This window comes from Armigeres subalbatus, unplaced genomic scaffold (genome assembly GCF_024139115.2).
Source record: "Armigeres subalbatus isolate Guangzhou_Male unplaced genomic scaffold, GZ_Asu_2 Contig1291, whole genome shotgun sequence".
NCBI lineage: Eukaryota > Metazoa > Arthropoda > Insecta > Diptera > Culicidae > Armigeres > Armigeres subalbatus.
The window spans coordinates 404626-431127 of NW_026942058.1; the positions used below are offsets into that span (position 1 = coordinate 404626).

At 41.7% G+C, this 26502-nt stretch overlaps 2 protein-coding genes across 5 annotated transcripts in view; one reads left to right on the forward strand and one right to left on the reverse strand.

Moving 5' to 3' along the window:
- The first annotated feature begins 1323 nt into the window (after positions 1–1323).
- On the forward strand, positions 1324–25311 carry LOC134202575 (RRP12-like protein). The gene is given in 8 exon segments (XM_062677584.1): positions 1324–1883; positions 2005–3668; positions 3670–4188; positions 23275–23434; positions 23504–23776; positions 23845–24292; positions 24413–24950; positions 25021–25311. Coding segments are annotated over 8 exon segments (4197 nt in total). The 5' UTR covers positions 1324–1403; the 3' UTR covers positions 25136–25311.
- LOC134202576 (transport and Golgi organization protein 2-like) overlaps positions 25209–26502 on the reverse strand; it is a 153750-nt gene continuing 152456 nt past the window's right edge. For all 4 annotated transcript variants that reach the window (XM_062677586.1, XM_062677587.1, XM_062677588.1 and 1 more), the window contains exon 3: positions 25209–25579. In XM_062677586.1, the coding sequence (XP_062533570.1) occupies positions 25363–25579 (217 nt within the window). In that variant the 3' untranslated portion in view covers positions 25209–25362. The remainder of the gene's footprint in view (positions 25580–26502) is intronic.

A 26502-nucleotide genomic window follows, 5' to 3' on the forward strand; every position in this document is an offset into this window, starting at 1 on the left:
AATCCAATTTCCGCCATACTAATTGAAGAGGAAGTCATTCGGGTCACGATGGAGGATGTGCACCAGATGGTTTATATTGGCAGTTCCTGCTGTGAGCTTTGCTGGAATTCCATGCAGTTCTTCCATTACATCACTCACCACCCGTTTCCAACATACGGAATTTAAGATTTCTTTTTCAACCCGATTTATCACTATAAAATCACGGAGAAAACTTGAATAAAATCAACGACAAATGAACAACAATGTGACAGTTATTTGAAAGAAGAAAATGAACACGACCAAAACCACAAGATAATTTCATAAGCTCTTTTAAGTTTTTACACAATATTGACCAATGAATTTCATAAGGTATATTATGAAATTCATACTTAAACATAACAATTTCGTAGGGGCCTTATGGAATCGATTTCTAATGAACTCATGCGGTTTCATAAGGCAATAGTTATGAAAATCCTAATTTTATTTCTGCCAGTGAGTACAGCACCATTCGAAATCTTGTACTGCGACTGAATGAAGTCGAACGAAATACATAATGCCGCAATTTTTTCGAAACGAATCCAAAAACTTACGAATCGAGTGATTTGATTCGAGATGCGCAATGTCACCCCTGGGTTCGTAATGCTCATTCAACCTCAGGAGCACAGGATAAACAACGAAAGCAGCGATTCATCCTGGGCTTGACAAAGGCTTGCTTTGGTCTCATCGCACAGAAAAGTCGAAAACCTGTACATCACATACAGCTACGTAGTTCAACGTCACCTTTGCGTACAACCTGAATGGGCTGCACCTTTGAGTTTTTGTCATTTATAACAATATATAGGCCTTTTCATGTGACACTGCCGAACCTTCGATATGGTAAGCATTACCATGCCGTTTCTTTCAGTATCCAGCTTTCCACGCTCGGTAATGGCGGCTTGCTGCTGTGTAAAAATCAATCAGTCACTGTACTGTTTGACACTAGCTGGAGGAAAGCTCACTGGCGTTTCTGGGTGAGGGGAAGGCAAAAAAGGCCTTTTCGCCAGTGAGTTTTCCTCCAGCTAGTTGTAAAAAAGTACAGTGACTGATTGATTTTTACACACCGACAAGCCGCCATTACCGAGCGTGGAAAGCTGGATACGCTGCCAATTTGTTTTTCTTTGAGTTTGTCATGTCGACTGGCTGACACGTTTCCAATTCGACTGTTTTTCACTTCGCCGGTCTCTGGTTATAGGGTTGCTAAAGTTGGTCGGGCTACCATTCCGTAACGTATGTAACGCATAAATTTGACAGTTTCTGCAATAAATTTTGTTCTTCGTTTCACGAGCACGTTTGTTTTGTTTTGATTTTCAATTCGGTAGCCATACAGTTTTTGTCGTACGCCGCATGTGAATTGTCTGTAGTGAAAATTTCAATAAACTGTAAAAATGAGCAAGTTTCGTTCGAAATTGAAGAAGAAAACGGGTGGCAAGCGGTGGTCCCGTGGTCAGGCCTCCACTTCGAATCCGGAAACTAGCAAACATCGCGCGAAAGCTAAGAGCCGTTTTTTCCAGTCGAATCTGAGTTTGGCTCCTCCGGTGCAGCCGGATGGTTCCCCAGCTAGTAAATTAACACTGGAAGCAGTGATGAAACATGAGGCCATCCAGTCGTACAGTGGAACAAGCAAGAAAGTGGATCCGACGGTGAATGAAATTGCTGCCAGCATCCGGTCTTTCAGTATGAACGACGGCATGGAGGGCGATGCAATGACGGAGTCCCAACTAGGGGGTACGTTCAAGACATTCCAAACGTTCGCGTCGAACTTCAGCGCCTGTAGCAACATGAGCTTTAAGAAATTGCTGAACAATTTCCGAGCAGACTCGCAGGTCCAGAAAGATATGTTAGCGATTTTAGCCGCACTGACCGAGGTATAAACCGTGAAAAGGGAAATTGAACATTACCAGACATTTTGACTAACAAAACTACAGAAACCGTTAATAATTAATTATATTGTGTGAAATTTAAAGAGTTTAATATTTTTTCTTTCAGGTGATAAAGGAAAAGGGAGGATCACAGAGTAGCACGGAATACTTTTTGGCCTTGATGGAAACGATCGATGCAACGAAGGAGGAAAATGACACCGTTGCGGCGGTGTCGCTGTTGTCGATGGGAATTAAGTCCGTCCCAGAGGCAGTTTTGAGGAAAAAGTTTTCAGAAACTGGGCAATCACTGTTGAACTTGCTGGAGCGTTACGCCGACTCGGATAATCAGAATATGGTTCGAAGCATTATTGGATGTTTGTCGGTATTGTTGAGAGCACAGGAATATACCCAGTGGAAGCTGTCTTCGACGTTGAAGTTTTTCGATGCGATTTTGGCATTTGCGATTCATGCCAAACCGAAGATCAGAAAAGCAGCCCAACACGCTGTCGTGGCAGTCATTCACGGAAGCTGCTTCATGCTTCCACCCAAGATGGCGTCGAAAGAAGGCGAACAGGATGATAAAATGGACGACAGTGAGTCCCCGCAACCGTTGGTTAAGTGTCATCCAGTTGGTGGGCGGGTAGCCAAGTTTTGCGTCGGACAGTTCAGGCCAGAAAATATTGGAAACAATCAAACATTGGTGTTGCACACCTTGGGATTGCTTCATAATGCTTTGCCAGGATTCTCTAAGGATGATATAAAGTTAGTGGCAGAAAGTCTTTTGTCTATAATGACCGCCACAAATGTATTGATAAGGACCAACTGTTTCCAAACGTTCCATTCCTTGTTCTCTTCAAAAACCGAAAATCTTTCGCCAATGCTTGCAGGGAAGCTGATTGCGGCATTGTATGATTATCGCCCGGACAAGTCGGATTCCAAACAAACTATTGCTTGGTTAACGGTTTTAAAGGAAGGACATTTGTTCTTGGCAAAATTCAATTTGACCATGTGTAGCAGTGCCCTTCCTCGTTTGGTTGATGTTTGCACTCAAGATTTCTGGGGATCGGATAAAATGGAAGTGGTCTCAGCTGCATCCAACGCGTTGAAGGACATACTCTACGAGTGCGTTCAGCCATGTTGCGAGGATGAAGAAGTCGAGAAGCATCGTGTTTCAATAGAAAAAGTGCTTCTATCCATAAGCGAAGTTTTAACATCGTCTCCTTTCGGGCATGCCTCAAACCAAGTCTTGATCATTCTGGCCATTGCGTTCGATATTGCTGGGAAAAACTTTGGCCCGATTCTAGCTCCCGCTTTGAAAACTTTGGGCAATCGTTACGATCCGCAGTCGTCCACACGAATTCAGATCGAACACGCCGTCCTCCAAGCAATCGGATCCATGGACACTGGTTTAGTGCTTGACAGCATCCCTCTGACGGATGCATCCGGTAAAATCGATCTTGATCGAACTTGGGTTCTTCCGTTATTACGCGAGGGACTCAATCAATCCCGACTGGAAATTTTCAACAACGTCATCCTAAAACTAGCCTACCAGTGCTATGTCCTCTGGAATAAATTCAAGGAAACCGACAACAAACAGCAAGCCCACATTTTTGAATTATTGTGCTGTCAGCTGTGGGGTCTTTTCCCAGGCTTTTGCCGTCGTCCCAAAGACATCCAAAATTTCCGTCTCATAGCCAAAACGCTAGGAACGGTCCTCAATGAAAACCCTGATTTGCGCTCTCCAATTCTTGACGGCCTAAAAGAACTGATTCCTCACTTGAGACTGACACCGAAAACTGGAAGTTGGCAAGTACGCCAAGAATTTCCTCCCGCGTTTGTTTAATATTTACACGACCAAGCCCAAAGGTAGTTACGAGAACGAAGTCCGCCAGGCTGCTTTCGATACCATCAAAGCTTTCCTCTCCGTTACTCCCCAATCGGTTCTGGAGGAGATGCACACCGTCGCGTTGAACGAACTGACCACCAAGGCGCCGGGAACGTTCATGTACGACATGCTTTTTGATGTGGTCGAGCAGCTATCGCTGTACCAATCGTCCGACAAGCTAGACGACATCTACGGGCGGTACATCAGCGTGATTTTGAAGCGCGACAAGTCGCAGGAGACGGTAGCCAAAACCAACGCCAATGTGCGGCGCCAGATGAAAAAGGCGTTTAAGCTACTGAAGGAAGTGCTGGCATCGGAAAATGCCGGTTGTGTGGAATTCATCGAGACCAAGCGGGGTAACATTGAGAAGCTCCTGCTCGGAACGCTGCACGCGACATTCGATGGCATCCAGGCACCACGTTTAGCGTAAGTAACTTAGTAGGTATAGTATCTAGTTGATAGGTGGCGCGCATTTTTATCAAACACCTCTTTGATTGTAAATCTTTTTCTCCTTCTTTAATGGCTCTATATTGCGTCTCGAGCTTGGCTTGCTTTTCAAATTAGTATTCTAATATTATCAATTCAGTAGAAAACCAAATTAACCGCCAGCAAAGCGGAATTTTTCTCACAATCCATACGTTAAATCTAATTCTGGAAGTGGTGCGCTGTATAGCGCATCACCAAATGAAAACAGCACACCACTTTCGAAGTAAGGTTTAGCGTACGGATTGTGAGAAAAATCCAACTTCGCTTATCGTCCATTTCGGTTTTCTACTGAATTGATAAATAGCTAATCCACAGTTATTAATTGAAGCTTTTTCAGTTTATATCTAAACGTCAACAAGGCTAGAGCGATTATACACTATTTATACAAACTTGCTTTATTTTTTTCTCGAAGTATTATCCTTCTTCTTCATGGGCATTACATCCCCCACCGTGACATTGTCGCAGCAGAGCTTAGTGCCCGTTAAGCCTTTCCACAGTTATTTACTGCAAGGTTTCTTAGCCAAATTACCATTCGCGAAGTCGAAGCAAATTCTGCTCTTCCCTCCTATGGGAAATCCCATTGCTATCTGTCAGAGTTTGAGTGAAACATGGCCGCCATCTCCTCCTCTCTGTTGCTCTACTGTAAAAACCCATAAAGAACTGTCATTGTTTGTGTGAAGAAATTTGCTTCGACTTCGCGAATTTCTGCATTCGTATATCATGAGGCTAACACGATAATACTTTTATGCTCAGGGAAGTCGAGACAATTTCCAAGCTGAAAATAACCTAGACCGGCACCGGGAATGGAACCCAGACACCCTCAGCTTGGTCTTGTTTTGTAGCCACGCATCTTACCGCACGGCTAAGGAGGGCCCCTAAAAGTATAATCCTAAAAACTTGGGTAACCGTACCACAGTCGGTTCGTGTAACGTCGCGAGTTCGGGAAGTGGTACTACTGGACCACATACCATAATGATCCGCAAAAATTATGACTAAAGCAAGGTTAGCATAACCTCAACTCAACCATTGATCTTTAATATGATCGAGGGAAACCTGTTACCGACAAATAGCAGACATATATTCGCATCCCAACCGATGGCCGATTGTGGTAGTGTCAATAATACAATTCGCGACTACGAAGGTAAATTCTTCACGCACAGTCTGACAGTTCCTTATGGGATTTTACTGTGGAGGAACAAGAAGGGCGGTCATGTTTCACGCACAGTCTGACAAATAGCAATGCGATTTTAGTACATTCAAATTTAATTACCTATATGCCGGGTATTAAGCCACCCGGAGTGGAAATTAATTACTATGTCTGAAACTTGATTATGCATATGTACAACATGTGATAGATTTAGTTCAGAAAAGGTATTGGAGGGTAAACGCCCCTTCGGTGGACTTTGATTTGAATGCGATTTTGCCATAAGAGTGAGTAGAGGCATTACCTTCGTATTCGCGAATGGTAACAGTTCCCCATGTGCTAACTGTAAACATGTACGTCTCACTGATGGATGTTGGCAATGTTCACTAGTTCGCACGAAACGGGTTCAGCACCACAACCCACTGCACGAATTTATTGCCCACCAATATTCGTGCAGAATTCAAACGTGATTGAGATCAACAAGCTTATGTCCTCACTAGAAGCAGGTAAAAAAGAGATCAGTACAAAAGGCCGAATCACAAAAGGCCGAACCACAGAAGGCCGAATCACAAAAGGCCGAAAATGTTCTAGCATACCAAAAAAGGCCGAAACCCCAAAAGGCCGAACCACGAAAGGCCGAATGATACAAAAGGCCGAATCTCAAAAGGCCGAATAACACAAAAGGCCGAATCATTACAAAAGCTACAATCTTTCAACCAAGAGAACTTAGAATACTCACAAATTTACGTTTACTTTTATTATGGTGCCCCATTAAGAAAAACTTGTCCACGTGTTTTGCAACTACTAGCAGCGATCTAATCAATCTTATTCAGTTGAGGTATTTAACGTCAGTTCAACATCGAAGCTCAATCTTTCAATTGAAAGAAGTTGTATGACGTTGTTTACAGAGTCAATTTGAATCCTTATTATATTCCATAATAGATCAATCTTCATTGCAGAAATGAAAGGATGAACATAAATGAACACTGTATACGTATAAATATTAGCACCAAGGTGAATACAAACAGGTGTAGCAGTATGCCAATTTCATGATTCAGCCATCTTGGATTTTTGTATGGGACAGCCACCGAGTTTGTTTATGTTTTGCACTGAAAATGAATTTTTCACCCCCGCGCTAGTCTCTCCCACCTACTGTCGAAGTGAGTGAACCCTGATATAAGAACCCTGATTAGCACTTTAAAGTAACGGAGTAATCCAAGAGTTCTCTTTTTTCTTGCTTTGGTGTTGTAGTAATCATTATCAGTAGTATTGGGAAAAGTTAAATTCCTAAATCTAATGCAAGAGCCCAAGTTGAATTCCACCGGATTCATGGCTCACAGAATCGAATTTCCGATTTGCATTAATGTAGGAGTTGTGCGCTTCATTAGCATGGTTGTGCTAATGATGCGCACTACTCATGATCTAATTGCAACATCAGAAGCTAAACAAAATCAAAATTTCAAATTACTATGCTTTTAACTAAAAGCTGTATAACTTGCGCTGCCGGTGGACGCATAAGTGTCCCATGTGACTTTTTGTCAATTTTGAGATTATGTCGCCAAACATCCTAAATTAATAAGCATTTTCAGAATATGAGATAAAAAAAAGCAGTTTGTTTTGAAAATTGTTGAAAAAATTTAGAGCCGATTTGTCACATTTTGAAAAGTGGACGCATATTTGTCACATTAAAAAAAATGGACGCATATTTGTCCCACTAAATCATTTCGATAATAAATAACGACAATCATAATAATATCAATTATATTCTGCATCGTAAGAACTTCATATATGTAGGATTCAGAAGTTATTTATAAATCACGCTTGGGAAGGCTCATAAACCACACAATTTCAAAGGATAATGAGATAGATGAATAACGAGAAATTTGTTAGAATCTATTTCTCATTCGAATGCTGAAAATGTGTTAAGTCAATATATTGGAGGATCTGAGGCTCACTAAATAAATTTACATAGTTTATGCATAACCACTGATAATTTAAAATGTTCGTACTTAGATCAGTCTCGTCTATCAATCATATAACAGTTAAGATCAGTGTGTTTTTTCTGCAACTAAACATTTTATTTGAGAAAAAAATCAAACTTAACCATAATACTATTCAGTCATTTCATTTGATGAATCGTCCGATGTAGTAGTCGTTGTAGGAAGATCAACAAAAAACGATTTTTCTTCATCAGTTACGATAGGTAGAACAACCGCTAAAAGAGAAGCCTTCCTGGTCTTATCAATGCCACGTGGTGACTTTTGCCACAGTACATTAGCTTCGATGGAGAAATTCGCACGTTCGACTATCTTGAGCTGTTTTTTAGAAAACAGTCTGCAGTATTTGAACTCGTCACTGCTAATGTCTTGAGAGTATCCAAGTTCAAGCCGCCCTTTCTCAAAGATAACTTTTCGCATTATGTCAATGTACGGACGAGGCTTACAAGAGTTGGTGTACTGGGAAACGTTCAACTTGGTTTGCAAAAAGTCTGTTACTTGCATATCGAGTGTCTCAACATTTTTCTTAGCATTTGCAACCGTTCGTGACGCATTTTTGTTTCAACTGCAGCATGAAACGAATCAGCGGCCATAGATGTATGCCCTGGCTCAAAATACTTGAAAATTATTTGCTCAGTCTGATCTGCGATGCTATTCACGAAAAGGATGATGTGTTGGAAAAGATTCCAGTTTTTGTTCTGCGATGAACAGTTGTCCAGCCAAAACGTTATTTTCTTCAGGTGAGCATACTTCTCAATAATTTTAGCAAAACAACTGAGCATGTCATTGGCATTGCGACCTCTGATTGCCTCGGACCAAACACACGCCGACACAAAGGGTTTCGTTGAAAACCAACAACCAAGATGATGCTTTTAAATCCGTCTAGCCGAGGAAGTTGTATAACCTAAAAACAAATAGTTGTAAACCGTCACTTGTTATACATAATACGGACAAGATCGAGAACGTTACCCAGGACCATGCGAACCCCGAAAGGTTAATAAAACATTGCAGCATTGATATATACAAAAACTTACTTTTTGTAGATCAACTGACAGTACGATCTCGTTAGGTGTTGTAAATTCACCATCTACATGATAAGCCTTCCGTGATTCAGTGTATCGCTTTTGATGCAGTGAGTGTTCCATACATATATTGCATTCCGCAAACATGAAACATAAACACGCGAAATGTCAGACGTAACAACAAACACTGTACCTCAGTGGGACTGTTATGCGTCCATTTTCCGAAATCTCAAAGAAATTCGCCGCATAAGCGTCCCAGTACATATTTTGATCGAATAAATATTGGAATATTCAAAACTTCGGGGAAAAAAAATTCGGGCTGCATAGAAAATAGTACCAATTTATCAATAGTTGTGACTTGAACTGTTTTTGGTGCATGAATAGTAAGATAAATGCGAAACAAAATTTTGAACTTTAAATGCGTTTTTCTTAATTCCCCAATTTGTAACATGGGACACTTATGCGTCCACCGGCAGTGCGGTAACGCGGTGTTCTTAAATGTATTTCATTTCTCCCAATTTAAGAGAAATTGCCTTCACAATCTGCCATCATGCCTTCACAAAACTGCCATCTGACAACACTGCTATGTTTGTTTGACTTGTTGTTTTTGTTCATAACTTATATTCGTTTTATTCACTTCAATCCGTTTCGTAAAAACCTCTTGTGATCGTTTAGTAATAGTCAAGTGACTAGTGCATCGTGTTACACTGAAATAGTTTCCGCCGCTTGTGCTATTGTGCTGTTTTTCCGATTTTAAAACTGTTATTTTAGTAGCATTGTCTGTTGAAAGCTCCTGCCCGCAGCTGTCGATTCATTGCCATAGTACACACGTCTACACGTATCTGCGCACCAAAAAGCATCTGAACACCATTCGTTGAGTCTACCTGAAGGCGCATCACTTCACGATGGCAAAAGTGTGTGGAACGTGCTCTGAGGCAGTCACTGGAATCGAATATGTTGTCTGTCGTGGATATTGCGGTTTAACATACCATATGAATGCATGCTCCGGAGTTACTCTGCTATCGTACTTTACATCCCACAAACGAAACTTATTTTGGATGTGTGATAATTGTGCGAACCTCTTCGAAAACTCACATTTCCGTGCAATTTCGACCAGAGCTGACGAGATGTCCCCATTGAATTCTTTGGCGACGGCCATCTCCGAACTACAAACTGAAATTAAGCAACTGAATTCGAAGCCCCCGGCCCAATCAACACCTGTAATCAGCAACATGTGGCCTACACTCGAGCAAAGAAGAGCTAATAAACGACCACGCGAGTTCGAATCAGGAGTAAGGGCTTCTAGCATTTGCCAAGTGGGTACCAAGCAAACCGACGACAACGCTCTTATTGTGCCCATTATCGGTGATGACAGAAATTCAAAATTCTGGTTGTACGTTTCGAAATTCAGACCGGATGCCACTAATGAAGCTGTTTCAACTTTTATCAAAACGAATTTGGAGACTGATGACAACCCTTCCGTTGTAAAACTAGTTCCCAAGGATAAGGACACCTCCGGACTCTCGTTCATATCATTCAAGGTTGGACTCGACCCATCTTTGAAAGCAAAAGCTTTGGACAAATCTACTTGGCCTGATGGATTACTATTCCGCGAGTTCGAAGACTTTGGAGACTCAAGAGTCTCAAAATTTCGAACGCTGCCAAAGAACAAGAAACCTGCAACGCCGTTACTGCAACCTTTAATCACATCGTCACCAATCACACCAGTGATGGAGCTGAACTGAACATCTTTAATTCGGGATGCAATACAAACAGCAGATTGGAAGCCCCAAGTCCCCCCATCACAGTCGTGCCATCCCCGCCAGCGCTCTGCAGTCATCCCGGACCTGTGTTTGGGTGTGGAGGAGGGGTCTTCCAGCCTGCCTTAACAGGCAAGTACGTATTGAACAAAATTTATTCGCCATCTGAAATATGCTTCGCTCCTAGTTTTCCTCTTTCGTCTGATCCTCCGGTTCCGGTTGTGGCTACTCGGACACTGGGATGCATGCCTGCTAGCTCGAAGGAAGCCCCCTATCCCCTCAACACAGTCGAGCCTCCGCTGCCAGCGAACAACAGTCATCCCAGTCCTGTGTTTGAGAACGGAGAAGGGGCTTCCAAACTGCAGGCAAGTATATATGCCGTCCGAACAGTACATCTCTTCCTGATGTACATAACACTTGCAGTTACGCACCACAAAACCGAGTTGTGAATCAATCGTCGCCGAAGCAACGTGACAACAAGTGTCCTTCCAGTGCCGAGAGCATCAGCGTTTATTATCAGAACGTGCGCGGTTTGAGAACCAAAATTGATGACTTTTTCATCGCGGCGTTGGATTGCAATTATGACGTTATCGTGTTGACTGAGACGTGGCTAGACGCGCGCTTGCTTTCTGCACTACTTTTCGGAGATAAGTACACAGTTTTCAGAACTGATCGTTGTCTACAAAACAGCGAGAAAACTCGCGGTGATGGTGTTCTGATTGCTGTCTCTTCAAGGCTTACCTGCTTCCTCGACCCTGCTTTGATCAGTTACTCTTTGGAACAATTGTGGGTCAGAATCAAATGTGAGAACAAACATATTAGCATTGGCGTTCTGTATCTTCCGCCCGATCGTCGAAACGATCTGTCATGCATTCATAACCATCTAGATTCCATTCGAAACGTCATGGCTGGTTTGAAACACAACGATATTTTTCTTCAGTTTGGTGACTACAATCAACCACGATTGTTGTGGGAAATATCAGATGATGGACTCCCAAAGCCTGCCTCAAATTCAATACTTTCTGCCTCTGCCAGCGCACTGATCGATGGTATGTGTTTTAACGAACTAGCACAGCTTAACATGGTGTCCAACCAAAATGGGCGTTATCTGGACCTAGTCTTTGCCAATGAACCTGCTCTCGATTGTTGTGCAGTACGAGAATCTATCGATCCACTGGTAAATCTTGACGCCGATCACCCAGCGCTCTATTTATTACTGATGCTGCCTACGCCAATCGTTTATGATGAGTCCCCTGTTGCTCCCACATACAATTTCCGACGATCCGACTTTGAAGCACTTCAAGCAGAGTTCGCCCAGATTGACTGGTCACCGATTGAGACTGCACAAAATATTGACGAGGGTGTTGAATATTTCTGTGACACTATCAACAGAATTTTTCAAACTCATGTGCCTCTGAAACGACCTGTACCTAAACCTCCATGGTCGAATTGTCGTCTACGCAGTCCAAACAGGCTGAGAGCAGCTGCCTTAAGACAATATTCCAATCATCGTAACGCCTACACGAAGCAACATTTCACCCGCTGCAGCAATGACTACCGACTGTACAATCGATTCTTGTACGGTAAATATGTTGTACGAATGCAACGAGACCTACGACAAAATCCGAAACGATTCTGGTCGTTTGTTGACTCTAAGAGGAAGGAGAGTGGTCTTCCATCATCGATGCACTTTGAAGAACGTTGGGCTCAGTCATACGAGGATAAATGCGAATTGTTTGCATCTCATTTCATGCACGCGTTCAACAGCCATGTTGCGACTAATAGTCAAATCGAAAATGCCACCCGACAAACGCCAGAGAACGTTTTCGACTTTCGCTGCTTCCGGATTAACGAGCAAGATGTTGGATCTGCAATAAGAAAGCTGAAATCATCTGCAGCTGTTGGACCCGATGGTATTCCTTCACTTATTCTGAGAAGATGCTCAAGCACGTTAGTGTCACCTCTTACGTTACTATTTAATTTATCACTACGACAAAGCCAGTACCCTACGCAATGGAAATTTTCGTACATGTTCCCAGTTCTTAAGAAAGGTGACAAATCGAACGTTGAGAATTATAGAGGTATAACTTCTCTGTGCAGCTGCTCAAAAATATTCGAAATTATTATTAACGAAGCTTAGTTTGCAAGCTGTAAAAACTACATTACGACATCTCAGCACGGATTTTACTCCAAGAGGTCTACGTCAACTAATCTTATTGAGTTTGTGTCACTCTGTATCCGCAATATCGATTCAGGCAGACAAGTGGACGCAATCTATACTGACCTCAAGGCGGCGTTCGATAGAGTTGATCATGGTATCTTGCTCAGCAGACTCGCAAAGCTCGGAATTTGTCACGACATGGTTTCCTGGCTTGAAACATATCTCACTGATCGCACGGTTTGTGTTAAAATTGGAAGTGCTGAATCTGCTATTTTTCAAACCCTCTGGAGTGCCTCAGGGCAGTAACCTTGGACCCCTGCTTTTCTCTCTATTCATCAATGAAGTTGCAAATGTACTTCCACCCGGCTGCCGTCTATTCTTTGCTGATGATCTTAAAATATACATGGTAATCAACAGCATTGGAGATTGTGTGCAACTGCAGGAGCTTGTAACCAAATTCGAGCTCTGGTGTACCACTAACAATCTGACGCTTAGTATTCAAAAATGCAAATCAATTTCCTTTCACCGTAAGATACATCCAGTACTATTTGAATACAGAATGTCCGGGATTATTTTGGAACGAGTGGACAGCATTAAAGACTTGGGAGTGCTTTTAGATCAGGGGCTTTCTTTCAAGCACCACTACAATGAAATCATTAATAAGGCCAACCGTACGCTCGGATTCATCTTCAAAATTGCGAATGACTTTCGAGACCCATTTTGTTTACGATCGGTCTACTGTTCGCTTATACGATCTCAACTAGTGTATTGTTGCATCGTCTGATGCATACTGGATAGATAGAACTGAGTCCGTACAGAAGAAATTCGTTCGTCGCTACTTGCGACACTTACCTTGACGCGATCCGATGAATCTACCCCCATATGCGCATCGATGCAGACTGATAGGAATTGATACTCTGGAAAATCGACGTCGAATCGCACGAATAACTTTTACTGCAAAATTATTTACCGGATTCATAGACTCTCCAGAAATTCTGTGCCAGTTCAATTTCTACGCATAATGAGACCACGGAATTTGCTCTCTCTTGAAACCCGTAATAGACAATACGGCTCACATGAACCGATCCGTGCAATGGCTGCATCCTTCAACACGGTGTACGCTGACTTCGACTTCAATCTTCCATTGGTAACTTTCATCCGGCGGATTAATTAGGATATGTGAATTAGTTAATAAGATTTTATTCATTAAGACAATGTTCTGTCAGATGAATTTAAAAGCAAACAATAAACAATAAACAAGACTTTAGTGAGAAATCACAAAATAATCCGAATATTCTAAATTATATTAAGTATTTAAATAAAAAAAAGCGCGCGCTCGCTCCGGTCCACTTTGTTGGTCTGCCGATTTCATTCGGCCTTATGTGATTCGGCCTTTCGTGGTTTCGGCCTTTTGTGATTCGGCCTTATGTGATTTCGGCCTTTTGTGGTTTCGACCTTTTTTTGCTTTCGGCCTTTTGTAATTCGGCCATTCGTGATTCGGCCTTTTGTGATCCGGCCTTTCGTAGTAGACACTCGCAGAAGATCATCAAGGATGGAATCCAACTGCAAATGAACGAGAAGGCGAAGTTCGTTGTTGCTGCTCTTAAATCGCAGGGGACAGCACTAGCGATGAGATCTCGATACGAATAATCCTAGCTTGTCTACCGATATTCGACTTGAAGGATGTACAAGAGGAACTACAGCGCAAAAACGTCTTTCAGGTGGAAGTGAAAATGCTACACTCAACGAAAAAAGGTGATTCCGCTTTTACATCTTCTCAATAGTATCATATATGGGGCTTTGAAGTTGATAAATAGACGACGTGTGGGCACGTTGTATTCGCGGCATTTCTGCAATACCTGACGTACGGCGAACACCTGGTCTGTGGTAGAGCCTTCACCCATAAATCCCACCTGGTACTGCCCCACGAACTTTCTTGCAATTGGCTGTAGTCGACGGCATTCAATTTGAGAGAGTACCTTGTAGGCGACGTTCAGCAATGTGATTGCGCGGTAGTTGCTACAATCCAGCTTATCGCCCTTTTTGTAGATGGGACACACGACACCTTCCATCCAGTCCTGCGGCAGAACCTCATTTTCCCAAACCTTGGTAATCACCCAGTGCAGCGCTCTAGCCAGTGCCTCACCACCATGTTTAAACAGCTTTCCTGGTAGTTGGTCAACTCCAGGGGCTTTGTTGTTTTTCAGCCGGCCGATCTCCTCCTGTATTTCCTGGAGATTCGGAACCAGAAGTCGCATGCAAGATGCTGCGCCTAGCTGCTCTTCCGTTGGAAGTACCACTTCCAGCTGCTGCGCGTAGTCTTGGGCTAGTCTACCGTCTTGTAGCCGCCCAATGTTAAGCCGCGGCGGACGACTCCGACGCGTGTTGTACACCGTCGAGAGTTTTGAGCGCAGACATACTGCAACGAGGTAGTGGTCGGATTCAATATTCGCACTGCGGTCAGAGATGCATCTGAACACGAGAACGCGTGTTCATGTTCAAAAAGTTCTGAACACTGCACACTGTTCAAGAGCACTGACCTAACTTAGCAACTTGTATCCTAGGAAAACAAACTCAAGCGACCGGCATGCTACTCATTTTTCGGCTAGTAATGGAACACGTGGGCATCTAAAGGATAGTAATCAAGCATGCTCGTATGTTTTTGCATAGTTCCAAATCTAAGGAATCTTAGTTACCATGATCGTTTTGCTTGCGTACCAACCCAGTGCACACTGAACTGTGTTCAGAGTTCAAAACTTAGAACACCAAGGCGCGCTCTTGGCTCATGTTCTCTTCAGGATGCATCTCTGACTGCGGTAAGTGCGTACGTTCGTGATGTCGGAGAAGAATTTTCCGTCGATTAGAACGTGGTAGATTTGGTTTTCCGTTACTTGATTAGGTGATTTCCATGTGGCCTTGTGGATATTCTTGCGGGGGAAGAAAGTGCTTCGGACTACCATTCCACGGGAGGCTGCAAAGTTTATGCATCGTTGGCCGTTGTCGTTCGATACGGCATGCAGACTATCCCCCGAGCAGCACAATTCAGACATAAATGGTGACAGCAACTTGATTGTGACCAAATCTGGTCACATATGAGTTGCAGTAACTTACGTGGTACATGTGTGCTGCTAGGGTCCGGTCCGATGACCGGTCTATACATTTCCTCCCTTCCTACCTGAGCGTTCATGTCACCGATGACGATTTTGACGTCCCGCAGTGGGCACCCATCCTATGTCTGCCCCAACTGTGCATAGAACGCTTCTTGCTCGTTTTCGGGTCTCCCTTCGTGTGGGCAGTGCACGTTGATGATGCTTTAGTTGAATAATCAGCCTTTTATCCTCAGCTTGCACATCGTTGCGTTGATTGGCTGCCACCCAATCACGCGTTGGCGCATCTTTCCCAGCACTATGAAGCCGGTTCCCAGCTCGTTGGTGGTGCCACAGCTTTGGTAGAAGGTAACCGCTCGATGCCCGCTTTTCCACACTTTCTGTCCTGTCCAGCAGATTTCCTGCAGCGCTACGACGTCGAAGTTGCGGGGATGTAATTCATCGTAGATTATCCTGTCGCAACCTGCGAAGCCTAGCGACTTGCAGTTCCATGTTCCAAGCTTCCAATCGTGATCCCTATGCCTAGGTCGTTGCCGATTGTATCGAGTCGTATTATCTTCTATGTCGTTCGTAATGGTTGTTTTTTAAGGCGGCTTATTGGGCCTGCGCAAACCTTCTGTCTCGTCGGAGGGCCGTCGTGTCAGGGCTGTTTAGAGTCCCACCTAACACCAGGACTTGGGCTTGTGCGCTTTGAGCGGCACACGGTCGCTTTGGCGGAGCCTACTACTACACGTGCGTCCGTTTAGACCGCTCCACTAGGATAGCAACCCGAGGCGGTGGTGTTGCAATTTTCGTGCTGGTTTGGACGGACAAAGTCGATGCGGCCTTCGAGCAATTTGAGTTTGCACTAAATGCCGCCAAGTACGATGCACTTCCTGTCGAAGTCGAAATCGAAGTCGAAAATTACTTCTTACAAATATCAGCTCCCTGATCAAACAAAACTTATAATCCGATTAGAAATTTGCGACGAAGACAGTTTTGTCGTTCAAAAGGTCTATCACTGAAAAGAATCGTAGACAATCCTAATTTACGGATTCGAAACAAATGTGCGGCAAACAAATTCAAAAACTTTGGAACCACCATTCACAATTTAACAAATGCCAGTTCTAAGTTCTGGAAAATTAGCAAAAATCTTCGAAATAAAATCAAATATCAATCCCCTCTATAACGATACGATAATCAATTGATAGTACACAAAACCCAGCGACGTCAAGAAACTCATAAATCGACTGAAAAGAAGGAAAGCGCCAGGACAGGATGGAATTCGGAACGTCATGCTGAAGAGGCTACCTCGTAAAGGTCTGGTCTTCCCAACGAAAGTTTTTAATGCGTGCATCAAACTAATGCATTTACCCAACAAATGGAAACACGGAAAAGTAATAGCAAACTACCGTCCGATTGGTCTTTTGAAAAGATATTTTAGTTACCAGATAAAGATTGTCGCTGTCGTCGCTGTCCGGAACATTTTTTGCTGGCGAGTGGCGAGGATAGGGGAGCTAAATGTCAAAGAAGAAAAATCCATACGATTTGACAGCTTGGTACCCATCATGTTCCGGACAGCAGAACAAAGGGAACCGAAGCGACAATCTTTATCTAGTAACTAAAATATCTTTTGTCTTTTGAGCAGCTTGAGTAAGATTCTTGAGCGACTGATCTTCAACCGCTTGGAACGTCATAGAAGTCAACCCTGTGATCCCCAATGAAAATTCGGATTCAAGATTGGTCACTCAACGAATCATGAACTTGTCCGGATTACAAAACTTGTGAAACAAGGGTTCAACCACGTTCAACACAAAAAAAATAAACTGGCATGATTTTACTGGACGTGGAAAAGACATACGATTATGTTTGGCAAGAAGCGATATGTTTCAAACTACACAAAGCTAACTGCCTTCTGTACATAGTACAGCTAGGGAAATCTTTCCTCCTGGATAGAACTTTCGTTGTTTTTGTCAATGGCTGCAAGTCGGAGTCTCACATAATACCACGCGACATTACACAGGGTTCTGTGCTGAGCCCCACACTTTAAAATGTATTTACCAGTGACGTGCTAATGGTAGAGGGAGTCACCTATGTCGATAATGCTTACCTTTCAACCGACGAGGATCCCCGAATCATCACCTGTAAATTTCAGCATGCTCAGGATAAACTTCAAGAATTTCAGCAGAAGTGGCGAATCAAAACCAATGCTTCGAAAACCCACACTCAAAATAATTGTCACTTAATTTCCACTATGAAAAGTCATGTAGACCCTAATAATTGGAACTTTTATCGGCCTTACTGGAATCATATAGACATTACTGATATTTCATATGCGCATCAATAAGAAATGTAGTGAAAGCCACATTAATATGTGGAAAGCAATATCTATATACTTTTCTAGTGATTTCTACTTCAATTCAATGTCTGAAAAATATATGAGTGGGGTACTCAGACCAAGATGTATGTTTGTCGTCAATCGCTAATGAAGTAAGATGGAGAAGTGATATGAAAACGATTTCAGCAAACATGTTTTGGAGATGGAATAATATTCAATCTCCAATTTTTGAACCCCGTCCGCTTACAAGTGGACGGAATATCAATATATAAGTATTATACACAATTTTTACCGAGGAGTCACTTAACATCTATGTACATAGCCTCCAAAAATTCCACTTAAAATTTATTTAGTTTTCTAGTGAATCGAGTGCCGTGAGTACCATCACTAACGAAACATTTAAGTTTTACAAGCGAAACTAGATGGAAAAAATCTATATATGTTTTCCAGTAACTTCCAAGTGAAAATTATTTCGAGTGCGGAAAATCAAAATCCCGGTCCCATTTAAAAGGGATCGTTCAAAAATTACGTCCATCGTTTTTCGGCATTTTCAACACCCCCTCCCCCCCTCCTGTCACAAATTGTCACAAATCATTGACCTCCCTCCTCCCCCTGTACGTACATGTGTCATTTTTATTTTGGCGATTATTTTGGTTTTTATTTTTCGTACACTATTTTTACAATAACATAATGAGTAAGGGACATATACTAACAGTTTGAATATGTTTTTAAATTGCAAGCTATAGCTGTTCCTAAAATGCTTTCAGTATTTTTTCTTGTGGATGGACGTCACATAAGACGAACCCCCCTGCCTCCTCCTGTCACAAACTGTCACATAGCTATGACCCCCTCCCCCCTCAAAGCTTGGACGTAATTTTTGAACGGCCCCAAATGCACGGGGCTCAAAATCCGACGGAAAATTTTCCCGAGGTGTAAGGTAGCCTTAACTCGTTGATCCACCGAAGATCGTCCCTCCAGTTATCCAACAAGCTCCAGTTATCGACAAATGTGTGTTCAGACCTGTTCTCACTTAAGGCTACCTCACACCTTGGGAAAGTTTTGCGCCAGAATTTGGTATTTATTTTAGGGCGCCGGGATTCATGGCGGTCCTCAATTTTGAAATATTTATTGTACACTGTGTAACCCAACCTTCCCATTAGACGCTGTTTACGTAAAAAAAAATGACATCCTTTTCAAGTGTTGGTGTAAATTGCCGTTAAGCATAAACTGTTTGTGTATTTAGAGGGATTAAAGTAAAGTGCCCAATAGTGGACCAGCCATTTTTGCATTATTACAGCACAATGTAAACATTTTGCTATGAAATTCCATTGGGAGAACCTACCTTACAGTCCTGTGATTTCATTACATGCATTGGAAATACTATGGAAAGTAAAATTAGATGATTTTTTACAATTCAATAAAAATTAACACGAGAGTGTCCATTATATGAATATTTTGAGGGGTCCATGATAGGGAAGAAGAACGTTCCGAAACGGAACATAAAATCAAATGAAGTGTCGCCTATAGGCAAGCAATTTCCTATTATGGACCCCCAGGGGGACTACTATAGGGCGAATTCAGTCAGACATAAAATGTTAATTTCATCGAATAACGTCGAGTATTAGCGTGTTTCATGTATGTATCGTGAAGAGGAGATGCAAAGCTTGATACTAGATATCACGCAAAATTGATATTTTGAATATTTCCACTCCATATGACAGAAATAGCAAAATTTAGCTACTAGGGGGTCCACTATTGGGCATTTGGGTGGAATGAAAATTTCGACGAATTATTAATAATTATGTCCATCAGTGTAGGCTTTAACGAATTATAAGCGAGAGCATTGCCGTACAAGAGAAAGATGATCAAACGTCAGCAAGCTCTGTAGACATCTAAGGGTCTGTCTCATTTGGAGAATTAAACTTAAAAGTGACAGTTCAAAAATAAAAACAATCACCCGGTCATAAGTATGGCTGGTGCTACCCAGCAATTCCAATATAGGACATCGATGGAAATGATTCGATATCTGTCAAAAGTAAGCTTGCTCTGCGAGCAGGGATATTCGATATTTATTGAAATGTCACTTTTAAGTTAAATTTCGGTTTAATTCTCCAAATGAGACAGACCATAAATAACATAAAAGCTGATAAAATGATTTGACTCTGACAATAAAACGACTAAAAATATTTTAAAATATTTCGAAGTTAGTTAGCATTTGACCTTGTAATTCCCTCCGATTTAGTTGAAACAGCGTCTTTTTGGACTTCATGTTCCGTGTAGGCTGGCAAACTGTTTCGAAAGGAATTATGCAACAGTATCAACAAAAAGGGTTCTACCAGATGACGTGAAGATCGACCATAGGAATTAAGTCCATCATCAAATTGAAGCTTATGTTATGTTAGGAAACTCATTAACTGTTGAATCTTGTTTGGAGGCGATTCCGATGCTGTTAAGACCACCATAGACCACCATAGACCACCATGGCCCGCTCTAACCTTTTGATTACATAAGTTTCAGAATCTTTCACTAAATAATCTTCAAAATTTTAGGCGTTTAATAGGGATCAGCACAAATAGCCGAACCACAGAAGGCCGAAAATGTTTTAGCATACCACAAAAAGCCGAACCACGAAAGGCCGAATGACATAAAAGGCCGAATCTCGAAAAGCCGAATAATACAAAACGCCGAATCATTACAAAAGTGTCAATTTTTCAACCAAGAGAACTGGTAGCAACGATTTAATCAATCTTATTCAGTTGAGGTAACGTGAGTTTAACGTCGAAGTTCAATTTTTCAATTGAAAGAAGTTGTAGGTATGACGCTGTTTACAAGGTCAATTTGAATCCTTATGTATTGCATATTAAATCAATCTTCATTGCAGTAATGGATGGATGAATATAACTGAACACTTCAGACATAAATATTAGACTTCTGGTTCTTTTTCTTCTATGGCTCTATATTCCAACTGGAACTTGGCCTGTTTTTCAACTTAGTATTCTATAAGCATTTCCTCAGTTATTCTATGCCAGCTTTGCATGAGTACCGTGCACGCACCCAACTTTGCGCATTTTGCGATTATTTTTGTAATAGAATGCGTTTAAATTGAATTTCGAAATATAATTATAACTTGTCAGCACAATATACATGTTATCATAAAAGGGCATGCATTTTTTTGCTGTTTAATGACACATTTTTCATTTTAATAGTCGAAACTTGTACTGAAAACAGTGAAAATGACCAAAATGGCGTGTTCTTAGCACAAATGACAAGTGACGGTCTACCCGAAAAACTGTATTTTTTGAAAATTTTTACATTCGTTGACAACTGATTACACATGGACCCAATAATTATAATATTGTTGAAGCCATCTTATGAGAATTTGGTTAGTTATTTACATTTTTCGTTAAAATATATGATGCGCAATGTTAGGAACAATTTTTCAATACAGTGTACCTAATTTTGCGCACAACTCGTATTTCTTCGATATTTTCAACATTTATGATATACCTCGTCGGAATAGGGTTTACGTAAAAAAGAACTTTTGTTAGCTGTGGCCAATGTACATAAATGAGGCTGTACATACACCAACAGACGTGAAAACATACTAAGTATGTCGAATCATAAGAAAATAATGCTGGGCATCCTTATCACCTCTAATATGCTCAAATATGCCTACAAATGGAATAAACATAAATTGTAATAGTAGTATTAGCCGAAAAAATAAAATTTTAATGAAAAATTGTATGATAGACGCTTGCTTCGTGTTAGAAATTTTTCAAGTTATGTGCGCAAAGTTAGGCATATAATAAGGGGTCTGCTTTGAAGTTCAATTTACTATTTATTTCAAATTTTTGTAACAAATTTAGTTCTCAAACAATAATATGATAATAATACTACAGCATGAAAACTATTTCAGGCTGATAGCTACTTTCTGTAAGTTGTACGAGTTGATTCAATTTTGCATTTCCTTAACTGCGCAAAGTATGGTGCGTGCACGGTATGTCGTGTGGCAAGTATAATGGATATAATGGTAACGGAGTAATCTAAAAGGTCCCTTAATTTCTTCCTTTGTAATGGACAATTAAATCATAACCAGTGTTGGTAAAATCACTCATAAATCTCAATCAACGAGCGCTCCCGTGCGAACGAAATCGTTTGCGATTTTAAAGGAATGCATCACGCTTGAATTTTTCATGCTAAAACGCATCATTACACTCATTTGGCAAAAAATCATTTTGGTTTAAAAACGCATTTGAAATCAATTTGAGAGCAATTTATTGCTTATGCATAAAAGAGTGTCTAATATTTTATGCGGCAAACGTCAATTCACTGTTTTTAACGAAGGAGAACAAAAGAAAACCTACGATGATTCAAATGGATGATTCAACTCATCCATGAGTTTTTAGGTGCTGAGTTGGGTGCGTTTCAACTCACGCTTGATTTGAATCATTCATGAGTTTTGAGATTTTGAGTTTTTACCAACACTGACAGTAAAAGTTACTTAACATAGTAATGTAATCATCCAGAACTTCATAACACGTCTGTTTGGTTTGATATGTAGAGGCTAACTATGATATACACCCGATTCTTTTTTTACACGGGGGATGCGTTCCGTGTAAAAAAAGTTTTCAGTACAAAATTTGAAAATCCGTGTATAAAAAGTTGTATGATTTCTCGGCAAAATGGAGCAACTTTGCAAAAATTTTGTGTGGGATTTTTTTTTACACGGCCGTGTAAAAAAAATCCGTGTAAAAACAGAATCGGATGTATTTAATGTCACTAACATATGTTAGTGGCATACTGTGATACAAAACCACAGACAAACAGACGTAACTCTTAGTGAAAACCAGTTGAAAGTTTCTCGTCATCGAAAGTACTAACGCCATCTGTTGCACAATCTATGTACCTACTACTAAAGCAATTCAACGCGCTCATACAAAGCTTTGAGCATGGCCAGTTATGCATATGCATAACATGTGATAGATTTAGTTCGGAAAAGGTATTGGAGGGTAACCGCCCCTCCGGTGGGCTTTGATCCCACGACCCCAGTACGCTAGACAGGTGCTTTCCCTACTAAGCTACGAAGGAACTCCGTCGTCCTCCGCAGCTTAGCAGGTACTGATGAAACCAAATTCCCAGCACCGGGCCACCAGCCGAACTCTCGCAATACAACTAACCAAGGAACTAACTCTCTCATATGATATGTTTGAACATTTCACCAAATAATACGATGTTCATGATAGCTAGGTTCTGATTTTTGATGAAAAACACGGCGATGCGCGGAATTAGGGCAGGTAACGGTATCAGCTTTATGTAAGATATTTACTGTTTTAGCCTTTCGTGTTCAGCCTTATGAGTTTTTAGCCTTATGTGATTCAGCCTTATGTGAAAGTCCCACTTAAGTATACGTGTTCAAATATATGGAGTTGCATCTATGATATGTTTTCGCAACTCTACAATACCTACTATTAGAAGTCACTCGTAAAGAAATATTAATTTGTATTGAATCAATCTGCAGGTGTCTTAAATTGCTCATCGAGAGGAATCCTGAGGTCAAGTTGAATAACAAGATCATCATTCGAACCGTTCCAGAGGCGGTCGCTTCTTACTCAGTAGAAGCTGTCAAGCACGAAAATCTCTCGAATGATCTCATTGAACTGATCGGCAACATGTTCAATGTAAGTAAAGATCCCGTCGCCTCATATTAGGTATATCCTTTGCTAATCAATGGTTTTGACTATCCGCAGAATGAGGGTAAGATCAAAGATTTTGAGAATCTAATCATCGCCGGGTTGGTTGGCGATACCACCCTTGTTACCAACACTATCTGGGTGCTAAAGAACGTCCTGCAAACGTTCACCGGTGCAATGACGGTAGATTCACTTCGCTTCATGCTGCAACAAGTTCTGACTATAATGGTCGGAAACAATCGCTCCGAGGTGGATGCCGCAATTAACTACCTGCTACTGTATATTAAGATACTTCCTGTGCCGTTGGTCACAAATGATCTTCCGTTGATCGTAAGTTACCTTTTTTGTATTCTATAAATTGTTGAAGCCTCAGTAACAAAACAAATATTTTTTTTAAGGCAAAAGCCCTTTCGCAAATGGTGCCAGACACGAAGCGACATTGTCGGCTGCTGGTGGGGTACACACTGAAGAGACTGTGCAAGCGATTTGGGCCGGAGGAAATTGTCAAACTAGTACCCGGAAACGATGAAGTCACTCACAAACGATTGAAAAAGATTCGGAAGGAGTTGGCCAGGGCGAAACGAAACAAATTAGCTGATCAGAAGAAAAACAAAAAGAGCACAGGCGATAGTGATGAAGAGGATGACGATGAGGACGATGGATTGGCGGGTCATCTGGAGAAAAAGAGTCTGACGATCGATGATATCCTGGAGGATTCAGAATCTGATTCCGATTCGGGAGTGGAGGACGAAAAGAAAGCTAAGAAGAAGATGAGCACATACATTAGGGAATCACCGGACAACATTGTTGATCTGGCGGATTTGGATGCTATCAGCAAAATTACCAGTAAGTTTTTAATTTCTTTTAATTTTGTTTTTCCTTGGTACATAGCTATTTTGACTAACACGCCAATCGTCTTCTGTTTGTTGTCTACCAATTATAATAATTGATTTGTATCCATTCTAGCGTCCCAACCGATGAACCAATCTCAACCCGGCACATCACAGCCGAAAAAGAAGAAGGATGTTAATCGAGGATTCGCCACAGCTTCGGACGGCCGGTTGATCATCGAAGACATTGAGGATTATTCCGATTCCGACGAGGATCCCGATGACAATGTGGGCTACAAGGACAAAGCCAAAAAACGAGTGTACGATCAAGATGATTCGGACTCGGATGCTGAACGAGAGGATTCCACGGGGGTCGAAGCTGATGGTCCTTCGTCGCGTAAGCGAAAGGCAATGGAAGCGATGAGTGTTCGTTCGGGTATGAGTGCCGGCAGTAGCCGGTACGTAGCCGGTGGAAAGGGTATTCACCGACCGGTGGCAGCCTCGGTCAAGTCCGGGTACAGCAGCAAATCGACCAAGTCGAACAAGAGCGCCAAAACATACGCCTCTACCGGTACCGAGTATAAATCTAAAAAGGCGCAAGGTGATATGCTGAAAAAGGGCAAACATGAGCCATATGCTTATGTGCCTTTGAGCAGGAATTCCCTGAATAGGAGGTAATTTATCATCTTAAAATGCACATGATTGTGACTTTGACGTTTACCAATTATACTTCGATTTTTACAGAAAACGAGCGAAGAACGCTGGCCAGTTTAAGAGTATTGTGAAGGGAGCTAGGAAGGGTGCAGCAGCTGGAGCAAAGAACCGAATGGTTAACAAAGCCGGTTCGAAGCGTAAGTAGGTTTCGAATATGTAACGTCAGAGGTATTTTAACGGGAATCATTAAACAATGTGCTGGTACTAGTACCACTGAGTTCTACTTCTGCTATCTAATAATTGAGCAGTTATATTGAATCTAATTATTGAAGATTATACCGAGTGTAAATACACATTTACTATGTTATCTAGATGAGAAAATTGGTGGTGCTAGTGGTCCGAAAGCCCTTGTTGTTGAGGTATCGTCAAAGGTTAAAACTGTCGCTCCCAGGTGGTTCGTTTCCATTCGCCGTTCGGATCAGCAGTGACCATTGTTTCCTCGATAAAGTCCATTCGGTTTTCGTGGTCGATTAGGATTACGGTTCGGGTGCGGCTACCGTAGCCCGACTCAGGAAAGCGCACGTTAATGCTGGATAGTTTCTCGAAGTACTTGGGCACACGACGGGATAGTTCTGGGTCCGGGAGGTGTCTGTAAAATATAAAACGAATTTGGGTCTTAGTTTTGAAATAGTATCAAAAATAAACACACTACACGAGCATGGAGACGCATGGTTTCTCAACATGTCCTTTGTATATCAATAACTATTATAGTCAAAAAATTGTTTCTCGGCTTGTTCTAAATCTTTATATGTTAAATAGGATTATTTATTTATTGACTGTTGAATGGACAGTGGATGTGTTCAGTGGGAAACCAGGGATTAAGTTTTAGCATCATTTTTAGAAGTTTTTGTTTTACATGTAATCGTCTAAGATGCGATATTTTGAATATGGTTATATAAAAAAGACAGGTAAATACTCAAATTAAAAAATGAAGACGTCGTTGAAGACCCTAGCAGTGAAACTCAATACCAAATTTTTAAAACGACTTATCTGCTTTTTTAAACAAATAATCAAATGTCAATTTGCAAAATCTGACTGCACTCCTACGAATAAATTCGCCTGACGCAGAAGATCTGAGCAGTCTTTGAATCCTTTAAAAAGGAAAGCTTTGGGGTGAAGACTCGACGTTGTGAAGTCTCAAGCCCTATTAACTAGGACCATCGGTTTTCGTAGGGAACAAATGGAGCGGATCGTTCCATGGTAATCTTCGCAACGCGAAACGTACAAAATACCGCTGTACTTTTTCAATTCGAGATGCGTGGATTTTCTGGTAAAAAAGGCTGCGGATAAGCGAACAGTACCGTGAAGCATCCTAATTTCACGCACTTAACCCTTTCCCGCCCACGACTTTTTTCAAAGATTTTAATAGGAAGGATGATGAAATAGACCCCATCTCGCGGTCCTTAGCCTCTTACCCAGCAACTCCTATCCCTACCTCCCCGCGGTGCTGGCCGGGATACGAGCAACCTTAGGGAAGATCGGGTAACCAACCCCGGTGGGAACTATGGTCGT